An 18,908-nucleotide genomic window follows, 5' to 3' on the forward strand; every position below is an offset into this window, starting at 1 on the left:
AAAACTGCCAGGATGCAAAGGTTACATGATGGAGCACCTATGTCATAACTCACAGAATAACTGCATCAAAGCAGAACTGCCAACCATGTACGGTGCTCCGTGGACTGATAATTCATGGAGTAAAAGTATGGCAGGTATAATTACAGGTCACTTACACATCATAAATACAATTTAAAATATTCCAGCCGTATTTCCTACTTGACTCTTTGAAATCTGGATGATGAACATTCCTTGACTTTTAATATTTTCCACTGGTTAATCATGCAAGTAGTACAGCATAATAAGTGCAGTAGAACTCCTAAATCAAATGTGACAAACCAAATGCTTAATTAATGTTAAGCATTTTCCTGCTCATCTTGGAAACATTCCCCAAAAGCAACATTTTTCAATTATATATTAAGGTACAGGTAATAATTTTTTTTAGAATTTATAGATAAAACTTTCCATTTAATTTTAAATTAATGGCACCTGTTTTCTCCCCCAAATCAATAGAACCAGAAATAGTATCTCATGAAATGTTGGGTGTCCTCAACACATTTTATATGATCAATGATATTGGGGTATCACAGTTAGGTCTTTAGTACACTTAATCCGCACTAGAATAAACTTTTATGATAGGTCTGGGGAAGTCTAGCAGGGAGTGGTAACAGCGATGTCTAATACCTCATGGTTGGGACAGACACTGGGAGAGGTTTATGTTCAGTCCTGTTTAACTGTCAGTAATAATTCTGCTGCACATGCAGCACTAGACCTTATTTTCTCAAAAGGAATGAAAAGATGGACTTAAAAAGATAATTTAAATAAATAAATAAAAAAAGAAAGACTTGCATTTATATAGTGCCTTTCACAACCACCAGACTCCCCATAGCGCTTTATAGTCAATGAAGTACTTTTTGACGTGTAGTCACTGTGGTAATGTAAGAAATGCGGCAACCAATTTACGCACAGCAAGCTCCCATAAACAGCAATGTTATAATGACCCGATCAGCTGTTTTTTGGATATTGATTGAGGGATAAATATTGGCCAGGCCACCAGAGATAATACCCTTGTTCTTCTTTGAAATAATGCCATGGGATATTTTATGTCCACCTGAGAGAATAGACGGGGCCTCAGTTTAATGTCTCATCCGAAAGACAACAGCTCCGACAGTGCAGCACTCCATCAGTACTGCACTGGAGTGTCAGCCTAGATTTTGTGCTCAAGTCTCTGGAGTGGGACTTGAACCCACAACCTTCTGATTCAGAGGCGAAGGTGCTACCAATTGATCCATAGCTGACACTGATATTATTCATTTAGACATCAAATATAGTATCTCCCCATAATTGCATAAAGTGCTTATTGCATAAAAGATCTGATTTTGCTACCGTTATTTCCTATTGCTTAATTGAATATCATTTACATGCATTTGTTTACTTGTACAATGTTCTGGTCTTCAGATGGAACATTTTGTCAGCTAGCTCTGCTCAATAACTCTTAATTCACTTACACAAACTTGTAATAATCAACATTAATTTAAAATAGTAATTAATGTGGTATTACAGCACTGTATGGAATTATTAGTAATTGAATGTATTTTCTAAGCAGTGAGATAGCCATCAGCCTGTATTAAATGTCCATACTTACATAATGACACTGCACATCAATATTTTAATTTAAGTGTGGCTACTTAATTCCACTATCTCCTTATTTTCATGAAACCCTGTATTTACTTAATGGTATTAGTGAAAATACACTAAATAAATAGAAACAACAGAATGATTGACATTTCTACTGCACTGAAGAGGCAGATGATTATGATTTGGGACAGCTAGTATCGGTGCCACATTAATAATTGTAGAAATAGTCAATAATAATCTCTGGTTTTCTCTATCCTTCAAATCATTTTCAATGTTTTACAATGCAATTTTTCTTTTAAGTGTTTTATCCTGTGTGCAGTCTCCCTTTCCCCTCACTTTCAATAAGGAGAAGGAGCAGCAACCTAGCTTAACAATGAGCAACCACTAGGCAAGGCATATGCAAGACTGACATGATTGAAGTTCGCATACTGCAGCTTCCATGAGCTGTGCCATGGAGACATGGAACAAAGACTGGTGTATACTCTACATACCACCAATGTGACAATTTAATGAAAATGACCCTCGAGATACAGCATTAGTTAAAGAGAAGGTAACGGGCTGGATTTTCGGGTCTCAGCTGCCCCTGTTAGCCCCCCGGAGGGGTGGCAATGGTGGCAGTAAGCACCTCTGGGCAGGTGGCCAGTTTCCAGCACGCCGGGGCTTTCGGTGTTGGTTTCGACGGGGCGTGGAGCATTACTGCCCAAAAGAGACGAGCTGGTGTACAATGCCCATGGTTGTGACACCGGCTTGATTTTTGGCTGCCACCCGATCTATAGAGTGGGTCGCCTGAGACCGCCTGTGAAAACGGGTGTTTCAAGCTGTAGTGGCTGCAGTGAGGTAAGTATGATTGTTTTTTTTTTATGATTTATGTTGTGGTGGCATGAGTTATTTATTGGGAATGTTTTTGGTGGGTTTTTTTGCTTCCCAGGCCTGTCTTATAGCACTCTGAGACCAGCTGTTTAGCTCGGGATTTTTGCTTGCTCAGCCGGCCTAGCGCACTGAGAGGTGTGCAACGCCTCCCTTAGCGCTCGGCCCCACACTCAGAGCCCAGCTGATGGATTTTGCAGACTGAAGCGCAAACTTTACTGCCCCAAAATGAGCAGAACCGAAAATCCAGCCCAACGTCTGGGATATTAATTTTTGTTCAAAATTTTGCCCCACTTTATAGGGAAAATACTATATTAAATACATTATGTTTGACCTTTGATTTAGCAAACATTCATTTTCTAAGCTGCTAGGGGCTCCCCCACTGGGAGGGGGAGAAAATCTGAATGCCTGTCACCTGAGCTACTCTTACGTGACCAACCATTAATGATTTGGATGAAGCAATTAAGTGTAATATCTCCAAGTTTGCAGATGACACTAAGCTGGGTGGCAGTGTGAGCTGTGAGGAGGATGTTAAGAGGTTGCAGGGTGATTTGGACAGGTTAGGTAAGTGGGCAAACGCATGGCAGATGCAGTATAATGTGGATAAATGTGAGGTTATCCACTTTGGTGGCAAAAACACGAAGGCAGAATATTATCTGAATGGCGGCAGATTAGGAAAAGGGGAGGTTCAATGAGACCTGGGTGTCATGGTACATCAGTCATTGAAAGTTGGCATGCAGGTACATCAGGCGGTGAAGAAGGCAAATGGTATGTTGGCCTTCATAGCTAGGGGATTTGAGTATAGGAGCAGGGAGGTCATACTGCAGTTGTACAGGGCCTTGGTGAGGCCTCACCTTGACTATTGTGTTCAGTTTTGGTCTCCTAATCTGAGGAAGGATGTTCTTGCTATTGTGGGAGTGCAGCAAAGGTTCACCAGACTGATTCCCGGGATGGCAGGACTGACATATGAGGAGAGACTGGATCAACTGGGCCTGTATTCACTGGAGTTTAGAAGGATGAGAGGGGATCTCATAGAAACATATAAAATTCTGACAGGACTGGACAGGTTAGATGCAGGAAGAATGTTCCCGATGTTGGACAAGTCCAGAACCAGGAGTCATAGCCTAAGGATAAGGGGTAAGCCATTTAAGACTGAGATGAGGAGAAACTTCTTCACTCAGTGAGTTGTTAACCTGTGGAATTCCCTACCGCAGAGAGTTGTTGATCCCAGTTCATTGGATATATTCAAGAGGGAGTTAGATATGGCCCTTACAGCTAAAGGGATCAATGGGTATGGAGAGAAAGCAGGTAAGGGATACTGAGGTGAATGATCAGCTATGATCTTATTGAATGGTGATGCAGGCTTGAAGGGCCGAATGGCCTACTCCTGCACCTATTTTCGATGTTTCTATGCACTATGGATGTTTAGGCACAGGTCTGATCAGAAAGCTATGTGTTGTGGGGAAACTCCATGAAGGGATATCAGAACAAAATCAAGTTACTGGGGAAGAAAAAGTGAAGTGGTTTTTGCATTCTCTTGCAATTCACCTTCTTCACAGAAGTGCCTCTGTGTGATGTCTTATGAGTCAGAAACTCAGATGTAAACCTGACTCATACTACTGTATGCCACTTGCCTGCTAAGCCACTTAGTCTTATTGGGTGAGTTAAGAAATAATGACCAGAGCTAGCAGATAAAAAATGTCTCCTCAAAACTTGCTTGCTATCCCATGGTTTTGCAGTGGGCATATAGTTCTAATTTATGTAAAACGGCTGAAGGTTAGTCCATCAGCACATTGACATACACGTCGTGCTGGAATCTGTTTTCTGTGCTGTGTGGTAAACCTATATATCCTGGTGTTAGTGTTGTTTCCTAGGCTCCGGGTCAGCTCTTGGCTGATTTGAAGCTCCACACCTTGTTGTTTCCACTGATCCACTCTGAGACACTTGGGAAGGTCCCCTTCAACAATAATATGGAGTGTCCCAGTAGCTCAGAAAATGATGTTTGTTAAATTGAAGTCAAACATAATTTTTTTAAGTGTAGTATTTTTCCCTATAAGCGGAGTGATATTTTGAACCAAAATTATTTCCGCAAATTTTACCTCCTCTTTAACTAATGCTGTATCTCAAGGGATGTTTGCAGAAAATTACCACATTGGTGATAGATAATCAAATTCAACTGAAGACATAAAAAGATAAAATCATAAATGCTGCAAATTTGAAATTAAAATAGAAATTACTGCAATTTATACAACCCAGAGGATTGCCAATGTCTGATATGAGGTAAGATGGGTTAACTTTTTGATTATAGAACTTTTTCAGAAATGTAAAAGGGGTACATAACATCTAAAAGTTATTCCATCTTTTCGTGTTTCAGAAGTTGATGCACCTGCTGTGTATTTACAGCATTTTCTGTTTTTATTATAACTGAACACATATTACAAACCAGCATGTTTTTTAGACTTAAGAAAACACAAGATAGATAATTTTAACTTTGGGTGACAGTGCAAAATGGATAATATTGAATTAGCCACTTCGCCTTATTTACTCGGTCTGATTTTCCTTTCACAAGAACACAAGAAATAGGAGCAGCAGTAGGCCATTTGACCCCTCGAGCCTGCTCCACCATTTAATAAGATCATGGCGGATCTGATCATGGACTCAGCTCCACTTCCCTGCCTGCTCCTCATAACCCTTTATGCCCTTATCGCTCAAAAATCTGTCTATCTCCGCCTTAAATATATTCAATGACCCAGTCTCCACAGCTCTCTGGGGCAGAGAATACCACAGATTTACAACCCTCTGAGAGAAGAAATTCCTCATCATATCAGTTTTAAATGGATAGCCCCTTATTCTGAGACTATGCCCCCGAGTTTTAGTTTCCCCTACGAGTTGAAATATCCTCTCTGCATCCAACTTGTCGAGCCCTCTCATTATCTTATATGTTTCGATAAGATCACCTCTCATTCTTCTGAACTCCAATGGGTAGAGTCCCAATCTACTCAACCTATCTTCATAAGTCAACCAACCCCTCATCTCCGAATTCAAACCAGTGAACCTTCTCTGAACAACCTCCAATGCAAGTATATCCTTCCTTAAATACGGAGACCAAAACTGCACGCAGTATTCCAGGTGTGGCCTCACCAATACCCTGTACAGTTGTAGCAGAACTTCTCTGCTTTTATACTCTATCTCCCTTGCAATAAAGGCCAATATTCCAGACAAAAAGCAGGAAACTATAGACCAGTTAGCCTAACATCTGTGGTTGGAAAAATGTTAGAGTCATTATTAAAAAAGCAGTAGCAGGACAGTTGGATAAGCAAAATTCGGTCAGGCAGAGTCAGCATGGATTTATGAAGGGGACGTTGTTGTGTATCTGTAAAGCATGCACTCCCATGTTCTGCCACCAGGGAGCTCATCCCCTGAAGTCCCAAGGGATCCCAGCATCCCCTGGGAGCACTGTATGGAAGCCGGCCCAAAAGGTCTGTTCCTCACTCTGGAGTGTCTTATTAAAGACTGAGGTCACTGTTACTTTAACCTCCCTGTGTGCAGCCTCATCTGTGTTAGGAACACAATAACTGGCGACGCAAATACGAATCCAACGCAAAGATGCAGCAAACTGTGGGCATCCTGGAGAAGTTCTCGGAGGGTGAGGACTGGGAAGCCTATGTCGAACAGCTAGACCAGTACTTTGTAGCCAACGAGCTGGACGGAGAAGGAAGCACTGCAAAAAGGAGAATCTTCAGGCTCCGGTGAAACCCACAGATAAGTTGTATGAGGAGCTGTGTACACTGATTCGGGAGCATCTTAACCCGAGGGAGAGTGTGCTGATGGCGAGGTATCGGTTCTACACGTGCCAGCGATCTGAAGGTCAGGAAGTGGCGAGCTACGTTGCCGAGCTAAGGCGACTTGCAGGACAATGTGAGTTTGATGGCTACCTGGAGCAAATGCTCAGAGACTTTTTTGTATTGGGCACTGGCCACGAGTCCATCCTACGAAAATTTTTGACTGTAGAGACACCGACCCTCAGTAAGGCTATTGCGACAGCACAGGCATTTATGTCCACCAGTGACAACACCAAACAAATCTCTCAGCACACAAGTGCTAGCAATGTTCATAAATTAACTGGAACTGTGTTTGCGAGCAGAAATATACAGGGCAGAACCCACGAGTCTGCAACTGCCAGCAGGCCTCAGGTGACCCAGATGACTGAAAGTCCACAACAAAGGATGAATGCAAGGCAATTCACACCTTGTTGGCGTTGTGGTGGCTTCCATTCAGCCTATTCATGCCACTTCAAAGGGTATGTTTGCAACAGCTGTGGAACAATGGGGCACCTCCAACAAGCTTGCAAATGAGTTGCAAGCTCTGCAAAACCTGCTAACCACCACGTGGCAGAGGAAGATCGGTCCATGGTGGATCAAAGCAATTTCGAGCCTGAGAAAGAGGAGGCAGATGCTGAAGTACACGGGGTGCACACATTTTCAATGAAATGTCCACCTATAATGCTAAACGTAAAAGTGAATGGCTTACCCGTAGCCATGGAACTGGACACTGGCCCCAGCCAATCCAACATGAGTAAAAAGATGTTTGAGAGACCAGCCCTGAGCCCCATCCACACGAAACTGAGAAGGTACACCAAAGAGCTTATCACTGTCCTGGGCAGCACCATTGTCAACGTCATCTATGAGCGGACGGTGCATAAACTGCCAATCTGGATTGTCCCGGGCGATGGCCCCACACTGCTTGGAAGGAGCTGGCTGGGAAAAATCCGTTGGAACTGGGATGACATTCGAGTGCTATCACATGTCGATGAGGCCTCATGTACCCAGGTTCTTAACAAATTTCCTTCCCTTTTTGAGCCAGGCATTGGAAACTTTTCCGGGGCGAAGGTGCAGATCCACTTGGTCCCAGAGGCACGACCCATTCACCACAAGGCGCGAGCGGTACCTCACATGATGAGGGAGAGAGTGGAAATCGAGCTGGACAGGCTGCAACGCGAGGGCATCATCTCCCCAGTGGAATTCAGCGAGTGGGCCAGCCCGATTGTTCCAGTACTCAAAAGTGATGGCATGGTCAGGATTTGCGGCGATTATAAAGTAACTATTAATCGTTTCTCGCTACAGGACCAATACCCGCTACCTAAGGCAGACGACCTATTTGCGATGCTGGCAGGAGGCAAGACGTTCACCAAGCTCAACCTGACTTCGGCCTACATGACGCAGGAGCTGGAGGAGTCTTCGAAGGGCCTCACCTGCATCAACACGCACAAGGGACTGTTCATCTACAACAGATGCCTGTTTGGAATTCGGTTGGCTGCAGCGATTTTCCAGAGAAACATGGAGAGCCTACTCAAGTCGGTACCACACACGGTGGTCTTTCAGGACGACATATTGGTCACGGGTCGGGACACCGCCGAGCACCTACAAAACCTGGAGGAGGTCCTCCAGCGACTGGATCGCGTAGGGTTGCAGCTGAAGAGGTCGAAATGCGTCTTCATGGCAACAGAAGTGGAGTTTTTGGGGAGAAAGATTGCGGCAGACGGCATTCGGCCCACAGATGCCAAGACAGAGGCTATCAGGAACGCCCCCAGGCCACAGAATGTCACAGAGCTGCGGTCGTTCCTGGGACTCCTCAACTATTTTGGTAACTTCCTCCCGGGGTTAAGCACCCTTTTAGAGCCCCTACATATGCTTTTGCGCAAAGGTGAGAATTGGGTATGGAGAAAAAAACAAGTAATTGCTTTTGAGAAAGCCAGAAACATTTTATGCTCCAACAAGCTGGTTGTATTGTATAACCCGTGTAAAAGACTTGTGCTAGCATGTGATGCGTCGTCGTATGGAGTCGGGTGTGTATTACAACAAGCTAACTTTGCGGGGAAGTTGCAACCTATCGCCTATGCTTCCAGGAGCTTGTCTAAGGCCGAGAAGGCCTGCAGCATGATTGAGAAAGAGGCATTAGCGTGTGTGTTCGGGGTAAAGAAAATGCATCAGTACCTGTTTGGCCTCAAATTTGAGCTGGAAACCGATCACAAGCCCCTCACATCCCTGTTCAGTGAAAACAAGGGGATAAATACAAATGCCTCAGCCCACATACAAAGGTGGGCACTCGCGCTATCAGCATATAACTATACCCTCCGCCACAGGCCATCATCAAGAACTGTGCGGATGTTCTCAGTCGGCTACCATTGCCCACCACGGGGTGGAAATGGCGCAGCCTGCAAACTTGTTGATGGTAGCGCAGACCGCAGACTTGTTGATGGTCATGGAAGCGGTTGAAAATGATAAGTCACCTGTCACGGCCCGTCAGATTAGGACTTGGACCAGCTAAGATCCTCTGCTGTCCCTAGTAAAAAACTGTGTACTGTATGGGAGCTGGGCCAGCATCCCCGTTGAAATGCAAGAGCCAATCAAGCCGTTCCAATGGCGAAAGGACGAGCTGTCCGTTCAGGCAGAATGCCTGTTGTGGGGTAACCGCATAGTGCTACCAAAAAAGGGCAGGGGGACGTTCATCTCGGATCTCCACAGCACATACCCGGGTATAGTAATGATGAAAGCGATAGCCAGATCCCACGTGTGGTGGCCCGGTATTGACTCTGACTTAAGAGTCCTGTGTACGGCAATGTAGCGTATGTGCTCAGTTGAGCAACACGCCCAGAGAGGCACCACCAAGTTTGTGGTCCTGGCCCTCCACACCATGGTCGAGGATCCATGCCGACTATGCGGGCCCGTTCCTCGGTAAAATGTTCCTGGTGGTGGTGGATGCTTTTTCAAAATGGATTGAATGTGAAATAATGTTGGGAAGCACCGCCACCGCCACCATTGAAAGCCTGAGCGCCATGCTTGCCACCCACGGCCTGCCTGACATACTAGTCAGTGACAACGGGCCATGTTTCACCAGTGCGAATTTAAAGAATTCGTGACCCGCATTGGGATCAAACACGTCACCTCGGCCCCGTTTAAACCAGCCTCCAATGGGCAAGCAGAGCGGGCAGTACAAACCATCAAACAGAGCCTTAAACGAGTCACAGAAGGCTCACTCCAAACCCGAATACTGCTCAGCTACTGCACGAGACCCCACTCGCTCACAGGGGTGCCCCCGGCTGAGCTACTCATGAAAAGGACACTTAAAACACTCAACTGGGCTTGTATTCACTGGAGTTCAGAAGAGTGAGAGGGGACCTCATAGAAACGTTTAAAATTCTGACGGGTTTGGACAGGTTGGATGCAGGAAGAATGTTCCCAATGTTGGGGAAGTCCAGAACCAGGGGTCACAGTCTAAGGATAAGTGGTAAGCCATTTAGGACCGAGATAAGGAGAAACTTCTTCACCCAGAGAGTGGTGAACCTGTTTAATTCTCTACCACAGAAAGTAGTTGAGGCCAATTCACTAAATATATTCAAAAGGGAGTTAGATGAAGTCCTTACTACTCGGGGGATCAAGGGGTATGGCGTGAAAGCAGGAAGGGGGTACTGAAGTTTCATGTTCAGCCATGAACTCATTGAATGGCGGTGCAGGCTAGAAGGGCTGAATGGCCTGCTCCTGCACCTATTTTCTATGTTTCTATGTTTCTAAAACCATACACTTGCTGGTTCACCCCAACCTGCATAATCAGGTAGAGAGCAGGCAGCAGCAACAAAATGTAAACGATGGTCGCGCCACTGTGTCACGTGAAATTGCTCTGAATGACCCTGTGTATGTGCGAAACAATGGATAAGGTCCCAAGTGGATCGTGGGTACAGTGATAGCTAAAGAAGGGTATAGGGTGTTTGTAGTCAAACTAGACAATGGCCAAATTTGCAGAAAGCACCTGGACCAAATGAGGCTGCGGTTCACAGACTGCCCTGAACAACCCATAGCAGACACCACCTTTTTCGAGCCCACAACACACACCCAAAGGATCAACGACACCACACCAGATCAGGAAATCGAACCCATCACGCCCAACATCCCAGCAAGGCCAGGCTCACCCAGCAGCCCTGCAGGACCAACAACACGCCAGTCCAGCGAGGGCACAGCCAACACACCAGCACAGACATTTGTACCGAGGCGGTCCACCAGGGAAAGAAAGGCTCCCGACCGCCTCACCTTGTAAATAGTTTTCACTTTGACTTTGGTGGGGGGCGGGGGGGGCGGTGGTGGGAGTGATGTTGTGTATCTGTAAAGTATGCACTCCCATGTTCTGCCACCAGGGAGCTCATCCGCTGAAGTCCCAAGGGATCCCAGCATCCCATGGGAGCACTGTATATAAGCTGGCCCCTAAGGTCTGTTCCTCACGCTGGAGTGTCTTATTAAAGACTGAGATCACTGTTACTTTAACCTCCCTGTGTGCAGCCTCATCTGTGTTAGGAACACAATAGAAGTCATGTTTGACAAATGTGCTGGAGTTCTTTGAGGATATAACGAACAAGGTGGATAAAGGGGAACCAGTGGATGTGCTGTATTTGGACTTCCAGAAGGCATTTGACAAGTTGCCACATAAAAGGTTCCTGCACAACATAAAAGTTCATGGGGTTGGGGGTAATATATTAGCATGGATAGAGAATTGGCTAACTAACAGAGAACAGAGAGTCAGGATAAATGGTTCATTCTCTGGTTGACAACCAGTAATTAGTGGGGTGCTGCAGGGATTGGTGCTGGGACCCCAACTATTTACAATCTATATTAACGACTTGGACGAAGGGACTGTGTGTAACGTAGCCAAATTTGCTGACGATACAAAGATGGGAGGAAAAGCAATGTGTGAGGAGGACACAAAAAATCTGCAAAAAGACATGGACAGGCTAAGTGAGTGGGCAAAAATTTGGTAGATGGAGTATAATGTTGGAAAGTGTGAGGCAGAAAAAAATCAAAGAGCAAGTTATTATTTAAATGGAGAAAGATTGCAAAGTGCCACAGTACAGCGGGACCTAGGGGTACTTGTGCATGAATCACAAAAGGATAGTATGCAGGTACAGCAAGTGATCAGGCAAGCCAATGGTATCTTGGCCTTTATTGCAAAGGGGAGGTAGTACAAAAGCAGGGAAGTCTTGCTACAGCTATACAAGGTATTGGTGAGGCCACGCCTAAAATACTGCGTGCAGTTTTGGTCTCTGTATTTACGAAAGGATATAGTTGCTTTGGAGGCAGTTCAGAGAAGGTTCACTAGATTGATTGCGGGGATGAGGGGGTTGACTTATGAAGAAAGGCCGAGTAGGTTGGGCCTCTACTCATTGGAATTCAGAAGAATGAGAGGTGATCTTATTGAAACATATAAGATTATGAGGGGGCTTGACAAGGTGGATGCAGAGAGGATGTTTCCACTGATGGGGGAGACTAGAACTAGAGGGCATGATCTTAGAATAAGGGGCCACCCATTTAACACCGAGATGAGGAGGAATTTCTTTTCTCAGAGGGTTGTAAATCTGCTGCCTCAGAGAGCTGTGGAAACTTGGACAATGAATAAATCTAAGACAGAAATAGACAGTTTCTTGAACTGTTATGTGTGTGAACCTCACCTATGTGTAAGACTTGCCACTAGGGGGCACAACTGTGGGAGACCTATGGGTCACCTGTGTACCCTGGAGCAAGCAGGTATAAAAGGCAGTCCACCATGCTGCTGCCTCACTTTGAAGTTACATTAAAGAGACCAAGGTCACAATGGTTTGAGCTCACAACACAGTCTCGTCGAGTTATTCTGAACCTAACCTGAGCGATAAGGGGATAAGGGGTTATAGGTAGCGGGTGGGGAAGTGGAGCTGAGTCTATGATCAGATCAGCCATTGAATGATCTTATTGAATGGCAGAGCAGGCTACTCCTGTTCCTATTTCTTATGTTCTTATGTTGTTATTTGTCTTTCTGGTTATTTGCTGTATCTGCATACTAACTTTTTGTGTTTGATGCACAAGGACCCCCCCAAGTCCCTCTGTACTGAAGCACTTTGCAATTTTCCTCCAATTAAATTATAATTTGCTTTTCTATTTTTTCTGTCAAAGTGGATAACCTTACATTTTCCCACATTATATTCCATCTGCCAAATTTTTGCTCACTCACTTAGCCTGTCTATATCCCTTTGCAGATTTATTTCTGTTCTCCTCACAATTTGCTTTCCCACCTATCTTTGTACCATCAGCAAATTTGGCTACGTTACACTCGGTCCCTTCATCCAAGTCATTAATATAGATTGTAAATAGTTGAGGCCCCAGCACTGATCCCTGCGGCACCCCACTAGTTACTGTTTGCCAACCAGAAAATGACCCGTTTATCCCGACTCTCTGTTTTCTGTTAGTTAGCCAATCCTCAAGCCATGCTAATATATTATCCCCAACCCCGTGAGCTTTTATCTTGTGCAGTAACCGTTTATGTGGAACCTTATTGAATGCCTTCTGGAAATACACCACATCCACTGATTTCCCCTTATCCATGCTGCTCATTACATCCTCAAAGAACTCCAGCAAATTTGTCAAACATGATTTCCCTTTCATAAATCCGTGCTGACTCTGCTTGATTGAATTATGCTTTTCCAAATGTCCTGCTACTGTTTCATTAATAATAGACTCCAGCATTTTCCCAATGACAGAGTTAGGCTTACCGGTCTATAGTTTCCTGCTTTCTGTCTGCCTCCTTTTTTAAATTAGGGCGTTACATTTGCGGTTTTTCAATCCGCTGGGACCTCCCCAGAATCCAGGGAATTTTGGTAGATTACAACCAATGCAGCCACTTCTTTTAGGGCTCTAGAATGCAAGCCATCAGGTCCAGGGGACTTGTCCATCTTTGGTCCCATTATTTTACTGAGTACTAATCCTTTAGTGATAGTGATTGTATTAAGTTCCTCCCTCCCTATAGCCCCTTGATTATCCACGATTGGGATGGTTTTAGTATCTTCTACTGTGAAGATCGATACAAAATATTTGTTCAAAGTCTCTGCCGTATTATAGGAAGGACGTGATTGCACTAGAGAGGGTGCAGAGGAGATTTACTAGGATGCTGCCTGGAATGGAGAATCTTAGTTTATGAGGACAGATTGGATAGACTGGGTTTGTTCTCATTGGAACAGAGGGGGTTGAGAGGAGACCTCATTGAGGTGTACAAAAGATTGAGGGGCCTAGACATAGTGGATAGTAAGGGTCTATTTCCATTGGTGGAGGGGTCTATTGCGAGGGGGCATAGTTTTAAGGTAGTTGGTGGAAGGTTTAGAGGGGATTTGAAGGGGAGCTTCTTTACGCAGAGGATTGTGGGGATCTGGAACTCGCTGCCTAGAAGAGTGGTCGATGCAGAAACCCTCACCACTTTTAAGAGATGGTTGGATGGGCACTTAAAGTGCAGTAACCTGCAGGGTTACAGACCTAGAGCTGGTAATTGGGATTAGACTGGATGACCTTTTGTTGGACACGCAGATAATAATGGTTAAGTATTGCAGGGAATAGAATACGGCCAGGGTGATCTCCTGGACTAGTTTTGATTGCCTGGATGGGTCGGAGAGGAATTTTCTCAGATTTTTTCTCCCTAAATTGGCCTGGGTTTTTATCTGGTTTATCTGCCTTTCCTAGGAGATCACATGGCTCCGGTTGGGGTGGTGTGTAGAATGTTTCAGTATAAGGGGTGTCGCAGTTGTGTGAGGCGGACTGGTTGAGCTGATGCTCTTTGCCTTTCCGTCATTGTTCATAGGTTTAGATGTAACCTTTTAGGGCTGCTGACAAGGACCATACGGCTCTTTGTCGGCCGGCGCGGACACGATGGGCCGAAATGGCCTCTTTCTACGCTGTGAATTTCTAAGATTCTATTTCCCTGTTCCCATTATTAATTCCCCAGTCTCATCCTCTAGGCGACCAACATTTACTTTAGCCACTCTTTTCCTTTTTATGTACCTGTAGAAACTCTTACTAATCTGTTTTTTTTATATTTCATGCTAGTTTACTTTCATAATCTAGCTTCCCTCTCTATTATTTTTTTAGTCGTTCTTTGCTGGCTTTTAAAAGTTTCCCAATCCTCTGGCCTCCCACTAGTTTTGGCCACATTGTATGCCCTTGTTTTCAATTTGATACCATCCCATATTTCCTTAGTTTAGCCACGGATGGTTATCCCTTTTCTTACAGCCTTTCCTTCTCAGTGGGATATATTTTTGTTGAGAGTTATGAAATATCTCCTTAAATGTCTACTACTGCTCATCAACCGCCCCAATCTTTCATCTATTTTCCCAGTCCATTTTAGCCAACTCTGCCTTCATACCTTTTATAGTCTCCTTTATTTAAGCTTAGGACACTGGTTAGAGATTGAAGTTGATTGAAACGAAAATCAGGCAGGATGTATAATTGGCGACCAATTTTATTTCAGCAATTTTACATTGTCTCCAAAAGCAAAAATGACCTCCAAGGCTTTTATATATGATTTTACATGTGTGAGTTTCACCTGCTGGGTGCATGTATTGGGTAATCAGGTAATACTCCAGCTGAGGTCTAACCTGTGATTTATAAATGGTTAGCATAACTTAATAGCCTTTATACTCTATTCTTCTATTGATAAAGCCAAGGATCCCATATGTTTTTTAAACAACCATATTAAATTGTCCTGCCACCTTCAAAGATTTGTGTATATGAACCACCTGGTATTTCTGTTCCTGCACTACCTTTAAAATTGTACCATTTAGCTTATAATCTTCCTTCCAAATTTCGTCACTTCACCCTTCTCTGCATTAAATTTTATCCGCCATGTGTCTGCCCATTTCACTAGTCTGTCGATGCCCTCCTGAAATCTGCTAGTATCCTCCTCATTATTCTACATTTCAAAGTTTTCTGCAAACTTTAAAATTATGCCTCCTATACCCAGGTCATTAATATATATCATCCACAATAACAAGTTATGCTGTACTGTGGTACCACATTCCTAATGCTTTTGAGCATAGTTAAGGTGTTGACTGATGGAAAAATATGGGCTACAGATCAGGATGTTTGAAGTCTCATACCTGTGGTTGTCTGTAATCAGACACTGTATACTGCCTATTGTCAGGAGGCTGTTGCCTGTAATCTATTAGAGGTGGCTGTCTGTAGTCCAGAGATGGTGGCTGCCGGTAATCTGATGCCGGAGGTTGTCTGTAATCTGAAAATGTTGGTTGTCTAATGTCTGGTTTAACATCCTGTCTTGCTTTCACTTCTGACCTGTAACTAGATAAAAAATACTCTAAATATTATCATTAACATAATCTATCTTGAGAGACTTTTAAAAGAAAATGAGATTCAAATAGTTACATTAATAATTAAGCCTGAACATAAAAACAAATGAAAAAAATAGAAAGACTTGCATTTATATAGCGCCTTTCACGACCACTGGACGTCTCAAAGTGTTTTACAGCCAATGAAGTACTTTTGAAATGTAGTCACTGTTGTCATATAGGAATAACAGCAGCCAATTTGCGCGCAGTAAGCTCCCACAAACAGCAATGTGATAATGACCAGATAATCTGTTTTAGTGATGTTGATTTGAGGGATAAATCTTGGCCAGGACACTGGGGATAACTCCCCTGCTCTTCTTTGAAATAGTGCCATGGGATCTTTTACGTCCACCTAAGAGAGCAGACGGGCCTCGGTTTAATGTTTCATCCAAAAAACGACACCTCCGACAGTGCAGCGCTCCCTCAGTACTGCAGCAGAGTGTCAGCCTGGACTTTTGTGCTCAATTCTCTGGAATGGGAATTGAACCCACAACCTTCTGACTTAGATGCGAGGGTACTATCAACTGAGCCACAGTAAATTGCAGAGCACCATTAACAGAGGCCTGCAAGCAAGTCACCCATCTGCCCCCTTCGCTGGGGAATAATGTGTGGAATTCAGAGACTGTGTTAGTTGGTACTGCAGCAATTTGCTAGGTGTTATTTTTTCTATTAATTCTAATAATAAAAGGAATGCCACCATTATTATAAACATATTCTTATTTCAGACACGAAAATGTTATTTAGACATTTCTTTATTTACTGAACTACTATGTGCAACAGTTAAAAAAAAACCTTAACTTCACTGAACAATATTAACTCTGTTCTCGTATAAATTCTCCTTCTCTGCTGTTCCTTGCTGGATGTTGTACCCTGTTTTTCAGCTAGATGGCAGTCTTCTTCATCAAACAATTGTACCAAAGTCAGTACAGTCAGTACTAAAGCTACAAATTTCTTGTCATTTTGAGGGCTATTATTTGCAAAGCCTGAGACCCTGGGGAAGATTTCCAGTTTGCTATTTGCAGTGGTATCACAAATGCCTTTAATCTGATGCTCCCTGCCTGCTCAGGTGGATATGAAAGATGCCATGGCACTATTTGAAGAGGAGTAGGGAAGTTGGTCAAAATTTATCCCTCAACCAACACCACTAAAGCAGATTAATTGGTCACATATCTCATTTGCTGTTTGGGACCTTACTGTATACGGATTAGCTTCTGTGTTTGTCTACATAATAACAATGACTACATTCATTCATTCATTGGCAATGAACAACAACTTGTATTTATATAACGCCTTTAACGTAGTGAAACGTCCTAAGGTGCTTCACAGGAGTATTATGCGCTAAAAATTTGACATCGAGTCGCATAAGTAGAAATTAGCGCAGGTGACCAAAAGGTATATTTTAAGGAACGTCTTGAAGGAGGAAGGAGAGGTAGAGAGATGGCGAGGTTTAGGCAAAGAGTTCCAGAGCTTGGTGCCTAGGCAACAGAGCGCGGCCAACCAAATAATCAAGGATGCTCAGGAGGGCAGAATTAGAGGAGCGCAGACATCTCGGGGGTTTGTGGAGCTGGAGGAGATTACAGAGAAAGGGAGGGGCGAAGCCATGGAGGGATTTGAAAATAAGTATGAGAAGTTTGAAATCGAGGCGTTGCTTAACTGGAAGCCAATGTAGGTCAGTGAGCACAGGGGTGATGGGTGAGCGGGACTTGGTACGAGCTAGGACATGGGCAACCGAGTTTTGGATCACCTCTAGTTTACGAAGGGTAGAATGTGGGAGGCCAGCCAGGAGTACATTGGAATAGTCAAGTCTAGAGGTAACAAAGGCATGGATGAGGGCTTCAGCAGCGGATGAACTGAGGCAAAGGCTGAGATGGGTGATGTTATGGATGTGGAAATAGGTGGTCTTAGTTATGCTGCAGTTATGTGGTCGAAAGCTCATTTCAGGTCAAATATGACACCAAAGTTGCGAACAGTCTGGTTCAGCCTCAGACAGGACTTGGGGAGAGGATTGGAGTCAGTGGCTAGGGAACGGAATTTGTGGCTGGGACCAAAAACAATGGCTTTGGTCTTCCCAATATTCAACTGGAGAACTTTGAAACATTTTGAGAAATGCAAATTCTTTCAATAGTCGTGTTTACAATTTTGCTACACTTCAGCTCAGGGTGTGGTTGAAAAGGATCACTAGGGAATCTCAGCCATCTTATTCCTATAAATTAGTAAACATTAAGAGGGCATATTCAATAAACTGATACCAAAATGTTTCTTTGAATTAATTTCCACAACACCCAATTTTCTCTCCTCCTGTCCTGAAGGCACCGTTTCATGCTTAAAGCCCAATTCCACAGAGGGACCTATTTCTCTTGGCAGAGGGGTCAACAATCAGGGGACATTGATTTGAAGTAATTGGTAAGCGGTTTAGAGGAGATATGAAGAGAAATTTCTTCACCCAGAGGGTGGTAGGGGTCTGGAACTCATTGCCTGAAAGGGTGGTAGAGGCAGAAACCCTCACCACATTTAAGGGGTGCTTGGATGTGCACTTGAAGTGCTATAACCTGCAGGGCTACGGACCAAGAGCTGGAAAGTGGGATTAGACTGGATAGCTGTTTGTCGGCCGGCACGGAAATGATGGGCCGAAACGGCCTCCTTCTGTGCTGTAAATTTCTATGATTCTATGACACCAGCAGGCCTCATCTTGCCCAAATGGCCACTCTTCACGTGTGAAACTAGATAATGAGCATCAGCACACCATGGGAGAGCTGTGCAGAAGGAGGAAATTGTAGTAAAACTTAATCCATCGATATCCACTGTCCAAGAGTGGTCACAGAATGGTGAGCAGGACCTCTGGGCCATTTCTGTTCATTAAGGTCAATTCATTGTCCTTCCATTGTCACCCTAGTTAAGATCAGCACAGAATAGGGATTGAATCTAGACCTTCCTTGTAAAGGCTTGGTACAATAATCATATAATGCATTTACCCACAAAGCTACTGGGGAAGTCCTATTTATGCTGATTAATATTGTATCTGTTTTATCACTGTTAAAAGTAGTTTATTATCTTACAAAACAGAAGTTGGAGATATATATTCACAGTCGGTTTCTTAATTTTTTTCATTAGTGATTTTTTGTACTCTAAGGTTAGGGATATTTATCATCCAGCTTCAGCATTAAACACTTCAAGATCCAGGATTCTGTAAAGCTTCTTCTGCACTGCTTCAATAATGTACCATAACCTGAACCTCAGAGCA

The 18,908-nt window shown here is 43.9% G+C and overlaps 1 protein-coding gene across 3 annotated transcripts in view; it reads right to left on the reverse strand.

Moving 5' to 3' along the window:
- Positions 1 to 18,908, reverse strand: part of magi2a (membrane associated guanylate kinase, WW and PDZ domain containing 2a) — a 1,034,101-nt gene that overhangs the window by 36,860 nt on the left and 978,333 nt on the right. For all 3 annotated transcript variants that reach the window (XM_070897360.1, XM_070897359.1, XM_070897358.1), the window contains one exon: positions 15,422 to 15,620. In XM_070897360.1, the coding sequence (XP_070753461.1) occupies positions 15,422 to 15,620 (199 nt within the window). The remainder of the gene's footprint in view (positions 1 to 15,421; positions 15,621 to 18,908) is intronic.

The sequence above is a fragment of the Pristiophorus japonicus genome, chromosome 13 (assembly GCF_044704955.1).
Source record: "Pristiophorus japonicus isolate sPriJap1 chromosome 13, sPriJap1.hap1, whole genome shotgun sequence".
NCBI lineage: Eukaryota > Metazoa > Chordata > Chondrichthyes > Pristiophoridae > Pristiophorus > Pristiophorus japonicus.